Source organism: Chinchilla lanigera, unplaced genomic scaffold (assembly GCF_000276665.1).
Source record: "Chinchilla lanigera isolate Chin_1 unplaced genomic scaffold, ChiLan1.0 scaffold00016, whole genome shotgun sequence".
Taxonomy (NCBI): Eukaryota; Metazoa; Chordata; class Mammalia; order Rodentia; family Chinchillidae; genus Chinchilla; species Chinchilla lanigera.
This window is the reverse complement of record NW_004955417.1, coordinates 24,254,559-24,270,502: the sequence shown is the minus strand read 5'-3', so window position 1 is coordinate 24,270,502 and position 15,944 is coordinate 24,254,559. Positions and strand designations below refer to the sequence as shown.

At 41.6% G+C, this 15,944-nt stretch overlaps 1 protein-coding gene across 5 annotated transcripts in view; it reads left to right on the top strand.

The window, feature by feature from the left end:
* Samd12 (sterile alpha motif domain containing 12) overlaps positions 1-15,944 on the top strand; it is a 404,233-nt gene that overhangs the window by 271,070 nt on the left and 117,219 nt on the right. The window contains exons 5-6 of one of the 5 annotated variants that reach the window (XM_005381903.2): positions 8,022-8,074; positions 9,254-10,407. The exons of 2 other annotated variants lie outside the window; for them this stretch is intronic. In XM_005381903.2, coding sequence (XP_005381960.1) covers positions 8,022-8,041 — 20 coding nt within the window. In that variant the 3' untranslated portion in view covers positions 8,042-8,074; positions 9,254-10,407. Of the gene's footprint in view, positions 1-8,021; positions 8,075-8,194; positions 8,422-9,253; positions 10,408-15,944 lie in introns of those variants that run through there. 2 more of the 5 variants (XM_005381904.2, XM_013512788.1) reach the window with 2 other exon arrangements.

Genomic DNA, 15,944 nt, shown 5'->3' with positions numbered 1-15,944 from the left:
TAAGTTTCTAGGTGCTTTAAAGTGCCTTTATTAGCAACATAGATTAGTACCAAGGACTTTTTTCTGTGTCCTATTCTCTTTAGATTTCTCGAGGAAGAAAGTGTGATGCTTGGTTTCACCAGAAGCTTTTCCCCAGAAACGTGAAAAGGATGGGCATAGTTATTATACACAGGGTGCTATTTCTAGTAGTATGTCCATGAACAAGAGCACCATTTTCAAGTTCTGCAGTGTGCACACGTTGTCCTCAGAGGTAGGGTTTGTGCCATCTTACTTACAGATGAGAACACAGAGACTGAGGTGAAGTGACTTGTCCTTCTTGCTGTCAAGGGTGAAGGCTAAATTCCAACATAATTCAAAATCTACCCACTGTTCATTAAATCACACTGATGCTTTGTATCTGTAGTCACTCTAGTTGACTTCAGCCATTCAACAAATTTAAGTGCCTCCTGTGTGCTAGGATGGTACTGAGGACAGGGCGATGAACCAAACATACCTTTCCACTACTGTCATGACAGACAGTAAATGACACAAAATGTAGAGTGGAACCTAGGCAATGGAAAAAGGCTTGCACAAGTAATTACCACATGACAGTTGTAAAGAGGTTATTTGATGGTTGTGTATGAGGAAAAACCTGGAATATAGGGTTATAGAAAGGATTTTTAAGAAAGTGTCCAGTAATATGAACCATCACTAATGAAAGGGTAAAGCAGAGAAGCAGGAAAAGCAGCAATGTGATGGAGAGTACACTCTATAGAAGAGCCCAGAGATTGGAACATACCTGTTAGGCTGAATAGATGGCAGCAGGACATAAGTAGGAAGGCAGACCATGGCCCAAGATGGGGAGCATCACACCTGGGGGGCCCTGAAAAGCCATGGTGAGGACTGTGGCTTGACCCTAAAAACAACGGCAAGTTCTGGGGGCTTAAAGGGGAGGAGAGTCACAGTCGTAGTCATTGCTTTGTATGCTCAAGAAAGAGTAGAGTGTGCTATTCCTTGAATCGAAACATAACCAGGAATTTTTAGTGCATATGAAGTATGATAAAAATACAGTGAAAATTTAGGGTTATTAATTAGTACAGTGAAAAACATAGTGCCATGAGTCCCCCTCAAAAACATTCCCACTCACTTTGGGTGCACTTACCCCATTGTTCTTGCCACTTTCTGTAGCAGTTCTGGAAGACCTCCTTGGTAGCACTGTTGTCACTGCCTTGGTGCCCCGAATTGATTCAAAATGTTTCCCTTTCATGACCATTTTGACTTTGAGGAAGAGCCAGAAGTCGCGTAAAGCCAGATCTCGTGAGTAAGGTGGATGAGGACACACTATCATGTTGCTATGATCCTGCTTCCCTCTTGGGTGGCCCTCGGCAGCAGTGTTCATCATATTTCTTACCACACCTCATAAAGACAGACAAGAGGACTCCCGGAACTGCTTCAGAAAGTGGCAAGAATGGTGGGATAACTGTGTCCAAACTGAGGAGGTGTATAGCAAAAGGCATTCATGACAATGTGTCTTTTACTGTAATATTTTTTTAAATTTTGTCATTCATTGTGTATTTTGATCACATTCTATACTAATTATGTTACTTTGTAATAAATTTGATTTTATATATATATATATAGTATCAATAATAATAACATGTAAGTGGATGAAAAGATGTCATGCGAAATCTACATAATAAACATTGAAAATAGATCTGGCAAATCTGAAAAGATTTTCCTGGCATTCACACCTTTTGCAGCTGGAGACTGAGCTTCTGAAAAGGAGATCAGAACCTTGGTGTAAGTCCTATCAGTGTTGCCTCAGCCCCTGCCCCCTTGCCCATGACGTGCTGGGGCCAGGAACACTGAAGTCTACAAGAGATCTTCAGGGAGCCAGAGAAATGTAGTGCATAGCGAAATTATTATAGATCCTCATGCAGTGACCAGAAAGGACTCATTTAGTAGTTCTTTTCATGTTAGAGGATACATTTCAGTAAAATGTCACTTGATTTGTTTCCATCTCCCACCTCTCTCCCTCTGACACTGATGCATTGCTTTTCCTGAGATAACTAGTGCTTCCTGCGATAACTAGCACGTCACTCACACCTGTCTATTGGGAGCCTTTGATGTGGAAATGGATGACAAAGATGAGCAGGTCAGGTTTTCTGCTCTGGAGAAGCCACCGTGTTTAGAGGAGGAGATCCGAGGATCAGAACACAGTGTGATAAATTTCCACAAAAAAGGTATGCCCTGGCTTTTCAAAGCAAGGCAGAAACCAGGAGTGCTATTAATTACTTGGATTCCTTGCAGCAGAAATTATTTTTAGAAAGTTGTTTCCAAAAACCAAATATGAAAACCATGTGCCTGAAGAATTAATCACTTTGAAATTCCAGGCAGCCCATTCCTATGTTCCCTGCGTAATCCCTTCATGGATCAGTCTCTAGACAAACCTCTGTACTGGCTGTGCATTGGTGGGAGATCACTCATGTGCATGTGACAAGCCACTGCATGGTCACTTTATGGAAAGGACCAAAATATCTGTTTTCTAGATACTTTCATCTTTGATTTGCACCACTGTACATGTGATATAAAGCTGGCTGTGTTAAACTAATTATACCTAAGTATGTATTTTCTGCTGCCAAATTGAACCATGTAGAAGGCATCTCCTCATCCAGAAGAATGGGACACTTAGCCACAGTAACCGTCTACATTAGATGAGGTGCCTTGCTGTCCTTTATGGAGAGTGACTCATAATTCATTTTGTACCCCGTTCCCATAAAGTGTCTACATAGCCAGGGAAATGTGCACAGATCATGCAAAATTAAATTGTTTTATTGTCAGAACAAAACCCACATGCCATAAAATAACAGCTACAGTTATAGCCACAGTTGGGAGGTGTCAAAGTTGGGGGAGAAAGGGTAGTGATCTCCACCTAATATCAATTTAGATACAGATTTATAAACTTTTCAATTCCTCACAAATACAGGTTCCTAAATAGGGCAAGATCATCCTTTCTTTCTTCTTTGTACCTGTCTTCCTCCTTGAAATCTAAAGCAGCATAAGTCACCTGCTCAGCTGTCACAGCAAAAGGAGAATGTGACTGAGAATATATTAGGGGTTTTAAAATATTCTCTTCCCCAAGTCACACCACAGCCAAAGACCCTGAGTTTTTGGCCTCTTCAAGGAAGTGATATTTCAGGGTTTATCTCACAGTTTGACCGTTTTATGTTGGTCCAAATCCTGGAGTGATTGACCCTGAGAACTTATGAGAAAACTCAATTGTCATTTGCATTTCAGATCCCTGCTACTGATTACTAGGCAGTTGAGAGTTAATCCATCCCCTACCTATAATTCATCTGTGTGTGTGTGTGTGTGTGTGTGTGTGTGTGTGTGTGTGTCCAATTTGACACAGGAGAACAGGGTGCTTTTATTGAGAAATTGAAGCACTTGGTGTGATTAAATAACATCACACATTTCATTCTCTTTTTAATTTCACATCGCGCTTCAGCAGCTGAATCCATGAGCCCTCCCACCCTGAGTCAGTGGCACCACGGATTTTTAGTGTGCCCCGTAGAGCAATGGCAAAGTGTTTCCAAATTAAGCCTCCCTGCTGGGCTGTTGTAAGTGAAGTCTGGTTTTGCTTACAAATGATGGCTAGACCTGTCTTGTTAATCTATTCATTTCCTGCTGGCATTTTGTCATCATTGATGTTTAGGTACAACTAAAAGTAGTTCTGAGGCCTAGAAGCAAGGGTAAGGCAACCAAGGTCTAGACATGGGGAAATAGGGAAGTGATGGTCGAAGAATGCAAACCTTCAATCATAAGATGACCTACAGGCCTCACTTACAGGATGATGACTCCAGTTGATAGTACTGTGTTATAGACGGTGGGCTGTATATTCTCATCTTCTGCATCCATGGATTCAACCAACCGTGGGCAAAAAATAGGACTTGTTATCTTGTCATTATTTCTTAAATAATGCAGTATAATAATTAGGTACAGTGCTGCCTCAATACACACCATTAATTGGCTCCACAAGATGTGAAAAGAACCAAAAATGGTGAACACCAAACAGTTGTTTTGGCTTGAAAGGGTAGCAAGTCACCAGATAATCAACACCAAAATTCTATCTTGTGCATTGAGTACCAAATAAATGACAAGTACCAAAGTTTTGAGTCAGAATGTATGGAGTACCACAGACAGTTTCAAAGCAGTTAAGCGCCAAGGTAGGACTGTAGCATTTACATTATATGAGATGTTATGAGTAATATGGAGATAATTTAAAGTCTGTGGGAAGATGTATGTAGATTATATGCAAATATTATACCAATTAATATGGAGAACTTGATCTTCTTCAGATGTTGGTATCCCCTGGGGAGCCTGGAACCACACCCATGTAGAAAGTGAGCGGTGATCACAGAACTAAGACTTGAGGCTCCATCCAGCCCAGCTGTTCCCCTCCTTGGTACCTTCCCAAAAGAATTAAAAACATCACACCACAGCAATATACGCATACCCACATTTATAGCAGCACAGTTTGTCATAGCTAAATCTTGGAAGCAACACAAATGCCAATCAATCAACAAATGTATGAAAAAGATGTGGGGTTTTTTATACAATAGAGTACTACTCAGCCATAAAGAAGGATAAATGTGAGCCATTTCTAGCTAAGTGGTTGCACATTGAGACCACATTCTTCAGTGAAATAAATTGGATACATATGTATAAATATCACATTGTCTCTCTGGGGTGAGAAACTGAAATATGAACCAAAATGCACAATGAACATGAAATACTAAGTAATTGTTCAGAGGGAAAGGCGAGCTGGAGGGATGGAAGGGAAACGAAAGGGATGATAATACTTGAAATTTCTTAAGAGACTAGATCTTGAATGTTGGCACCACACACACACACGCACACACAGACAGATGCACACACACAACAACTAGGTGAAGTGCTGGATATGTTCATTAGCTTTTTGTGGCAAGCATCATTCAGAGTACTGTGTATAGATATCAAAACATCACCTTAAATATGTGCAATTTTATTGCCAGTAAAGATGCAGGCAGATCAGTGGGGAGGTCAAGGTCTTCATAGCCTTCCCTGGCACCTGGCCCCTCCCTTGACCTCTCTCCCGCTCAAGCCAACTCTCTTTCTAAACTACGGGTCTGAAGGTGGCACCGGAGTCTCTCCTTTCCCGTGCCTTGGGGGGCAATGTTCGTGGCATCCTCGAGGCTGTTAACAATGAATGTGGCTAAGAAGCCAGCCCGGACTGGGCATCTCTGACTCGGGCACGTCTCAGGTTTGCCTTGCTCCTGCTGTTCAGCAGCGGTCAGATGGACCAAGAAGAACAATGCGGTGGCCCTGTGTTGAGAAGCAGATGTCGCCTGACATGCCCCGCATGGAAACGAGTCCTGAGGAAGAGCAGTCCCCAGCCCCAGCCATGGGCGCTCTTCCTTTGCACCCGGAGCCCAGGGGCCGTGACAACAATGACTCACCTGCATGGCGGGGTGCAGGTGAGTTCATCCCACAGTGCAGACCACACCCCTCTGTGCCAGGTACCATCCCAGGCCTTGCTCAGCAGACCCCGTCCTTGCTCTGATGAAGCTTCGTTTCTTATGACCCAACCTCTGCTTGCTGCTCCACTCTCACTCACTCGCTCCCCATGGATGCTGTTAATCTGCAGTCAGGGAGAAGAGCCTGCAGCCAGCGACCCCGTGCTGTTCCCTCTTCACCTCTGGTCCACGTGTCTGGGGAGCGTGGCACTCCTTTCTACCTCCTCACCTGTCTAACTTATGCCAGGTATCGCTTTCTCCAGGAGCCTGACCTGTCCTCACCCCTACTGCAGACACCTTGCTACTGCTTCTTACCTCGCACCACTACCTTATAGAACCTTTTCAAGGCTAGAGGTGGTGCCTTCTCTCTCATAATCCACATTCTGCTTCAGGCATAGTGGGTACACAATAAGTATTTGTTGAATTAATCATTGAATTCATTGTGGCCATTGAATATGGTCTCCGTGTACTCATTTACCCTTCGCATAATCTTTGTAAGACCCACGAGATAGCCATTAAATAGAAAATGGGAAATTGTGACATTTGTCATCTTGATCACTCTAATTGTAGTGAGAATTAACACCCCCGTGTATTTTCTTATGAAAAACACCTCTCCACAGTATGTGTTTTAATAGGAATGGAACCCCTTGGCAAAATTAAATTGGAACTATTGAGAAATATTAGGTGGTTCTTTGTTGAAATCATTTCTGGGGAATTACCATGGCTGTGCTGTCCTCACTGCATACATATTAAAAGGTATTTAAAAAACAAAGAGAAGAAGGAACAGATTTACAGCTATTAAAGGCAGGCACACATGTGGATAATGGAAAGCAGTGGGCAAAAATGAAAGAGCAGAGTTCGGGTGGTGGGACTAAGTGCCTATTTTCCTTTGTCAAAATAATCTTCAGTACTTTATGACTTACTGTTGATGGAAAAAGTAATAGAAAAATAAGGACCTTCTTGCAGGATGCATATATCCAGAAGGTTTTGTTTGTTTTTATTGTTGTTGCTATTATTTTGGGTTTTTTGTTTTGTTTTTTTTTTCACTAGCATGAATGCAAGTGTATCAAACATACTCCTTGTGCAAATAAATAACTTACCAGTGCTGTTGTGTAGAGTTTTTTTAAATCCATGGCTGTTTTCAGCAAGACGTTCATTTATTCATCAATAAATAAGTATTAAATATGGACCCTATGTCAGACATTCTACTAGATATTTGTTTCCTCTGTATTAATACAGTGATGACAAATTTTTATAGCCCTTACACCTCCGAAGGCTGTTTCCCATACATTATTACATCTACTATTTCTCACAGCTCTATAATGTAGTTGGGACATATGTATTAGTCATGGAAACACTAGCTGTTGTTACAAATGTACTCCAGAAAGTTAGTGGCATAGTTCTTTGTCATTTATTTAACATTTCTAGCTGAAGGTTGCACGTCACTGGATGGCTGTGTTCTCTGCAGTCATTTAAGAACGCAGCTTGCAAGTAAAGGCTCTTGAGCAAGTAAGCAGAGGGTACAAGTGCTGGCATTCTGTTGGTAGGACTTTAAGCCCTTCCCCTCAAGGGAAGTTTGGAATGGTAGGCTAGACCTTGTGGAGAAAAATGGATTTAGGTGGATAGCTAGCAGTCTCTGCCACAGCAAATACACTTAAGTTACCATTTATAAGACGAAAACGCCAAGACTCAACAAGGTAGACTTGAGTAAAATCACCCAGTTAAACATGAACAGGCAGGACTAGGGGCTTCTGGATGGTACGTGGATATCTACACGGGCTTGGTAGAAACATTGCCTCTGAGTGTGTACTGCCCATGTGGATTTCAGCTGACAATAGCATGAGGGTCCTTTAGTGCTTGAGGAAAAGCTGAATGTTACCTTGTAAACATTTTAATGTAAGCAGTGTGTCTGGCTTTCCACCAGCTCCAGAATGTGACTGAGAACAAACTAATAAAATCCATACCCACATGGAAAGTGGATGCCGTGCCCACCGGCATGAACGTAAGCAGGGAGCTCCCTTGTATTTTCCATTGCTCCCTATTCAGTGGCTGGTGGATTGAATACGTAGAGAGAGCTGACTTTTGTTTGGCACAGGGTCAGGTAGAGGATCAAGACAGACACAACCCTGGCCATTATGGAGCGTACCGCAGACGAAACAACTAACAAAATGAGGACAAACCGTGATGAAGGATGGCGAGAGGCCTATTTCAGAAAGGCTTCTAGGAAAGTACTTTTGGGGAGAGAAGAATTTAAGCTGCATCCCAGTGGGTGAGAAGAAGCCAGTGGGGAGAGTCTCCCCAAAAAACATGGCGGGCACAGTGATTTGGAGGGAAGAAGAATGCTGTGCCTCATGTCCTGCAGGCATCCCAGGTGGCCAGAGATGCTGAAAGAGTAGACATGGTTAAGACAAAAAATAGCTGAAGTGTTTTCTTCAACTTTCAAAACCACCTATGAGGTGGGTTACTGTTATCTTTCTCATTTTACAGGAAGCGAAACAGAAGCATGAAGTTTCATGATTAAATAACTGGCCTCCCACCAGGTAATAAACAGTAGGGCCAGCATTTAAACCCAAAGAGTCTAGCTCCAGCTGTACCCTACACCCCTACATGGTATCATCACTCTGCCAGAGCAAGACTGAAAACTTCCCCTCTCTCCATAGAAAAAGAAGACATCTCTTCCCTTCGGAAGAGGTGCCTTGAGATCACTGGATCCCTCCCTCCCTCCCTCAGTGGATCTGTGGATAGAATCCTATGGAACTAGTTAATTTGGATAGAAACACATTCATATAGACACATATGTGTGTATCTTTATTTTAATCAATTTCTTTCTAAAATTTAAATCATTGTTGTATTATATGTAGACACAAAACCTCAATAATCTGCCTATGACATTGTCCCTAGAATCATAGGTAATATTTTATTATACAAGATTGCTGAAGGTATCTTAGAGTATCATTTGTACTCATCACTGTTTTGAAATGATGGTAGCTACTATTCATGCCAATAAATCCTATTATTTAATGCATTAATAAACATATATTGAGATGTATTCTATCACAATTTTTAATTGCTTAGGTGTTTTTCAGTATTACTTTGTTTATTTCATAATTGTTTATATTTTCCTTTGTATTTAAAAACATCCTTGAGAGTGGATCCATAGGCATCTCCAGACAGCAAAGAAGGTCGTAGCACGCACAAAAAAGTTAGGATCCTTCCCTTTAATCCTGTGTATGTTCACGCTTTTGCCCTCTTTCCCCAAGGAGTAGTGCATGTGGATTACCTGTATCTTTTCATCTCCCTTTTCATTTGTTTCACTATTTTTAGCCCTTCACTCTAAACTCCTTTCACAAGGTGGTCACTCTTCTATTACTAGGGTCATCTGATTTCTCTAACATTTCTAGAATTTTGCAATAGTTGATCACTTTTTTCTTCAAGGGACTAAGTCACACTTCACACTATCTTTTTACTTACTTTGTATTTTCTTTATAGGCTTCTCACTCTTTAAATTAATCTTCCAAGTTTCTTCTTGGGAACCTACATCACCTGCACCTATGGATACCAATCCAGTTAGTCCCAGTCCAAGAAATTCTCATGTTCATATCCTAGAGGCACCACAAATTCAGTACATCTCAGTTGAACTCATTGCCTCAACCACCAAACCTCCTTTCTCCTGAATCCGTGTTTTAATATTGGCATGGGTCTCTTTCTGGTCTCTCCAGGTTCTCCTGAGTTTCATCTTCTGTCTCACCGCTATTCCTGTTGAACACAGCCCCCTGTGGTTTCCATACTGAAGAAATGGCCTGGAACTGGCTCAACTTCTGGATCACATGTAGTGCTTGGACAGGAGGAACATCCTAAGTTTAAGTTATGAGAGTAGTGTGAGTTTATACATTGCTCTGTAGGTCTCACTGTCTTTCCCTGGGCCACAGCCTCCACCAGGTGTGTGATGGCTGAGTTATAATTAAAATTTGAGTGGTTGTTCCCTCTCAGTTTGGAACATATTGGTAAACGCAACACAAAACATCGCCCTTGGCTAACTAGGGGTTTCTAAACCTTCCTTGATTGGGCCAGGGCATATGAAGCAAATGAGTCAGGAAGGTTCTAACTAAACCAAAACTGTCACCAGCTAGCCCTCACTCTGGATGTGTTCCTCAGACCTCACCCGAACTGCCCGCATTGCTGGAGGTAGCCCACTGGTGACAGATGTACCTGAGTCCTTCTCCAAGTTTGTATTTTCTTTGACTCACACACAGTATTCCAGCAATAGATCCAGCTTTGGGCTTGAGAAGTTCTTGGAGAGACTTTGATTCTCCGCACCAGTTCACTCAGGGAAGCGGGCCCGGAAATGGTCACAGGACATGTCCACGTGACAAACATGAGCGCACATAGCCCCAAGCCTCAGAGCCTCTCATGTAGTCCGCCATTGGAGCCGTGGTCAGGCTCAGCTCTGGCTCTTTAGGTTTCTCGCCCTCAGGCTCTCAAGGACAGGACTTGCCTGAGTGTTCTCTTGATGTCCTCTCACCAGACTTGAGGCAGGAACAGTGCCTTCTTTTTCTCTCCCTCAAGCAAAAACAGGCAGTTAATGGGATGAGGAAATCCTGTCCTATTTGGTTATAGAAAACCTCCTTCTAAACCTTTTGCTTTGAAACATAACACTTTCTGTGAAGTTATATTAATTGTACCGCTCACTGGATTCTGACACATGGAACACACCCAAATCACTACCACCCAGATCAAAAACACAACATTCCTAGCACCCCAAGAGTCCCTCTTCTTGCTGTTTTCCAGTTACCATGCTCTCCCCAAAGGTAAATATGATGCTGTATTATACTACTAAAAAATAGAGTCATCGGTTTTGTATACTTAATGAAGTGAATCATGCATTATGAGCTCTTAGTGTCTGCCTCTGTCAACATTTTCATTGTGAGACTCATGTGTGTTGTTTTATAGTATTTATTCCTCTAAGCTGTTCCATATGTGAATATACCACAATTAATTTATGTATTCTACAGTTTATGGCTATTCAAGCAATCTCTACTTCAGCACTACTCTGTAAAAAGTGCTGTTTTGAACATAAGTAGATATGTCTTTGGTGGAACAAACCTCTGCATCTTCTGTGGATGCACCAGGAGTAGAATTGCTGGGTTATAGTGTTGGTACTTTGTATTGGTTTGCTAGAGCTGCCCTAACAACCATAGATTGTGTGTCCTAAACACCAGAAATTTATTTTCTCACAAATGTGGAAGCTGTAAGTCTGAGACTGAGGTGTTTGTGGGACGTACTTCTGAGGCTTCTTTCTTTGGCTGCCTTTTGTATTTACATGTCTTTCCTGTATATGTCCGTGTTCGAAGCTCCCCTTTTTATAGGGATTCCAGCCATGTTGCCTTAATGCCCACTCTAATTACCTCATTTCAGTTTAATTGCCCCTTTAACCCCTAACTTTAAACATATTCCTAGTCAAAGGTCCTGGGGCATAGGCTATTAACCTGAATTTTGGGGAAGGACGCAATTCAGCACATTTCTTGTTTTCCACATTTCTCCAAATGACCAGTAGCATTCTTCCCAGGAGCATGTGGGAGCTTAATTGCTCCACATTCTTACCATCACTTGTTTCCTGTGTTTTAAGTAAATCTTCCTTAAATACAACTTTCATGTACTATTACTATAGCCAAGAGAGCAGGACATGCACCACACGTCTCTTCAAACCTTGCTTCCACCCCTCCTTTGATACAGAGCACCTGCTGCCTTCAAGTGTCCTAGAAACTTTCACTGCAGCATTTTGTTAGCTCGTTCTAAAATTTAGACTTTTTTTAAAAAATGCCAGTAGGCAGAAAAATAATCTGGCAGTGTCAATACTGTCCAGTTTAGTGTGGAAGCTTCACTGGCCCTGCCTGGGCATTTCAAGGATAACTTGCACCGAAAAGAAGATAGTGACAGCAATATCTAAGCAGTTGGACTCTATTCTGCTGCTGGAGCTGCAGCTCATAGGATAAAGCTTGGTGGTAACCCCTCTCAGCAGGTGTTGCCCCGTCACTACCTCCCAGAGGTGTCTGTTGACCCAGTCATGGGAGATGCTCATATTTGGCTGGCAGCGGTTGTCCATTCCTCCTCCCTCTTCCACAGCTGGGAGTTTAGTTTTGCTTTCCTAACACCATCTGGAATGGAAAGCTCTTGGAGGGCTTTTCTTAACCTTCAGCGGCTGGTAAGACCCCACGAAGTTCACTCAAAAAGAGCTATCTTAAAACACCCAAAGATCCCCAAGGACCCACATCTGAGCAGCTATCTAAGCAGTATCACCACCACCTGAGGTCTACTCGTGACCCAAGTTCCTGGCTCTCTTGACTAAGAGAAACTCTTCACTCCTTAGATGTCTCACCTTCTCTCACTCCCTTCCTCTGGAAAAATTCATACTCAAGAATTTAGGAGTTCTAGGAGAAGCCATTAATGCAAAAGATGGAACTAACCTAAAATTTCAAGGAGTAAGCAGATCTATATTAACTGATATGTTAATTGAGCGGGTAAGTTTGTCTTTTTCCTAGGTGCCAGAACTTTAAAACTTAAGGACGAGAATAGGACTTTGCATTCTTTGGGGGTCTTGTTACTGCTTTTGTTGTTGTTTTAAAAGAACTACAAAAATAGTTGAAAAATCAGCAGCATCAAAAAAAATGCATATGGCAGTGTTTGCACATGAGGTTATCTCTGTAAGAAGGGACACTAAATCAGTTTTCTAAAGCTTCCAGTCCAAAAACAGAGGAAAGGAATCTTTCTGAGATACTAGGTAATACAGTTATGCTATTAAGTGTAAGAAGAGGCATTGGATTAAGATGTACGTTAAATTAATTGAGTTCTATCAGTCTACTTATTGCATACATCAGAAATAAAACACCCCAGGTTTTTAAAGTTTCTTTTAAAAAGAAAGCTATCAGAAATTTAGCTCAGAGAAATGAAAATCTATGTTCATGCAAACCAAAGAAAAGAGAGAACTTCTACTATGTTTAGAGCACCTTTATTTGTAATAGCCAAAGACTGGAAATAATTCACATATCCTTTAGGAGATGGAAGGTTAAGAAAATTTCAGTATATCCAACCATGGCATACTACTTAGGAATAAAAAGGAACTATTGATAGATGACAGCAAGTTGACTAGATGCCAAAGGAATCATGCTGAGCAAGGAGAAAAAAGGTATTTTGAAAAGTTACATACTATCTTGTTCCATGTATAACATTCTTGATATAAAAGAATTGTGCATGTGGGGATGGAATAAAAGAATTATGCTGGTGAAGAAAAATCAGTGGTTGCAGGAGTTAGGGGTAAGGAGTAGGTAATGAGTGTAGCTATAAAAGGGCAGTGGGGAAGAGCCCTGCTGATAACAGATGACTGCAGACCACAGAAGGGTGCACACGCACATGCACACGCACATGCACACACACATGTACACACACACACACATGCACACAAATCAATGGATTATACCAATATTGGTTTCTTAGTTTGGCAATACACACAACCTCCTTGTGTATTATTCTGTGAGTTCCTATGAATCCATAATTATTTTTAAAAAGTTAAAAAATAGAAGACAGGTGGATTTTATATCTTCAGATTTCCATCAGTAATAGTCACATCCTAGTTAATGAATGACACTTAGGTTTTGCTTTGTTGTATAAAATGTATGAATTTAAATAGATTAGTAAATAATGGAAAATGCACGAAAAATACCAAGCCTATATTTGCTTTTTCTACCTAAGTTAATGAGGGTAGTGAAATCTGGAATACAGATACATGAAGAAACTTTAGAATGATACTTTCTTTTCCATTTTAGCAAAATTAGAAAAATCACCTCAAGAATCTTTAATCTCTTTCAAGTAGACTCAAAACTACTCAACATGGGTTCCCCGCTCTCCTTCCTTGTCTTTCCCTCTTCTTCCCACGCACAGACACCCCACACCATTGTTTACACACACGTACATAGATATCTGTACATAAACATATAAACACACATATACGCACTAAGCCACTCTTAGAAGCAAGATCATTATTAAATTACCATCTGAAGTGAAAACTCTGAAAAATTTGAGCCTTTATTCTTTCCAATAAATCATAGAAAGCAAGGTGGCTATGTCTGACTTAGGAAATGATGTAAGAAATGAGGACGCAGGGGTTGCTTCTTCAGAGGTGCACTGTCCGACCCTCTGTGCTTCACCTCTCCCCGCAGCCAGCACCTTGGCCTGAAGGAACCACTTTGCCGCTTGAAGCCACTTATTACCCGTGCCGTCTGCTATCCCACGGGGTTCTCAGGTAACAGGCTTTCTATGGAAAAAGAGAATGGTCTGTTAGTGTGCATGACCTTCCTGATCGGTCTTGGCACTTTGGGGCTGCCCGCCGAGGCACTGCAGGAAAGGAAGCGGGAGGGCAGGACTCCTATTTCCACCTTGGAGGATCTCCAGCCCCATCACCTCAGCTGTGCGAGCTGTTGCTTTGGACTTGGCCAAGTGAGGAAATAGAGAAGAAAAGCCAGAACGCCCTCTCTCCACGTGTAAATTAGTAAATTGCCATCAGCTTAGCTAATTTTCCTCCTCGCCGCTCTCACACCTGCGTGCCATCAGTGCTTTGAGGGAAGATGTCAATACAGGAGCATAAATTGGTTTAGATCCCACCTAGCTTTCTAGGTTAAGCATGTGGGTGTTTGTGATAGAGGAGATGTCTTCCTGATTTCCCACAGTAGACATGAGACCAGGAGGGAATCTCTTAAAAACCTCCGTTAGTGATCTGATACCAGTGGCTCTTGCTGGAAGAGAAAACTCCAATCTCGAGGTTCATTTAATATTGTCATAGAGATTCTAATTCGAAAATTGTTTCATGGTTGTCTTCCCCCACACACACCTGCTTTAGTCTTCCTAAGAAAGGATAAGCCTTCTTAGTCATAACTATGGGAATATTATTTCATTTATGACCAAACCAACATGATTTAGTTTCCCTCACCTGATCTGTACATCTTCTAAGAGTCTAGTCTGGGCGGAGCAGGAATTTTAAAGTTTAGGTCAGCCTTTCAACCCAGCTCTGATTCTTGCTGGATAATTCTTATTGCTTTTTACTTCGACACATTATTTATTCTGTCTGAATCTCAGCTTCCCCAATTGTATATACTTTAGAAAAAACCATTACTAAAATGCTATTAAACTTAAAACATAAAAATGTGAGAATATGTTCTACAGGGTAGTTCAGTACAAATGGTTTAATAGAAGCTGTAGTTGGATGTGAGGATGGTAGGAGTTGAGGAAGGGAGGAATAGACAAGTTTAACAAGCAGACAAGACAAGTTATTCTAAAACAATGTATGATTAATATAATACAATGTAGTTGTATAATACAGTGTTGTATACCACAATGTAGTTGTAAGTGAGGGAAGAGCTTAAGGAACAAAAGAGAGGGTAAAGTGGTTGTGCAAATATTCATGAGCTGAGATGTGATCGAGGCCCTGGAGGGCACAAGGACTGACGCAAGGGGTAGTGAGGAGGCCATGTAAGCAGCAGTGGAAATACAGGCTGGTTCTGACAGATGTCCGAGGGACTCTGATGAGCTTGGAGAGAAGCAGGAAACAAGAAGGCAAGGGGATGTGGCACGGAATCAATCACCTTCATGGTCAGAGGGTGTTTACAGTGGATGAAAGAGCAAAAAAGCAGGCAGAAATTCCAAGCAACCATATAACATCGTGAAAGCAGCAATTGCTGAAAATTAAGAGAGTGTGGGGCAGAGGGAGAGACCTCTAACTGGTTGTTAAAATAAATAGCACCGTGCGAACACATTTCTAAGGCAGATCAGATTGGAGAAGCTGCCCAGTGTTGTGCCTGAGTGTAGGAAGAATCATTGGATGGTAGTAAGTGCAGAATACTGGAGAGAAGATGGATGATTAGTTACCTTCTGGGCATATTGAGTTTGAGTTAACGGGAAAGTTTTAAAGCAAAAATGATTACCATGCTGTTGAAGGTAAGACTAGTTATTCAGGGGTATTAACTAGAGGGAAAAAGTCTTTTATGGTTAAAAAGAAGTAATAAGGTGGTGAATTTTGAAATCAGCAAGGGAATTTTAAAAAAGAAAACAAGAGAACAGAGTTCCATAGAGGGAAGGTCACAGTGCAGGGACAGAAAAAGAAGAGATAAGCCCAGAAAACCAAAAAGGGATTTCTGCTGGGAGATTTTATGAGGATTGAGGCCTAGATGGACCCCAGTGCACATGAACCTTATCGTCTCCATCCTGTTTTCAGACCCTCAAACCTGTTTCACGATGAGGCTGAAATTCAGTGAGTCTAGATAAGTACATCTTACAGAAATACTCTAAAACAGGCGTCAGCAAATTGCACAGGATAAGATAGTAAATTTTCCATACTGTGTGAGCCAGATGGTTTGTCTCGTC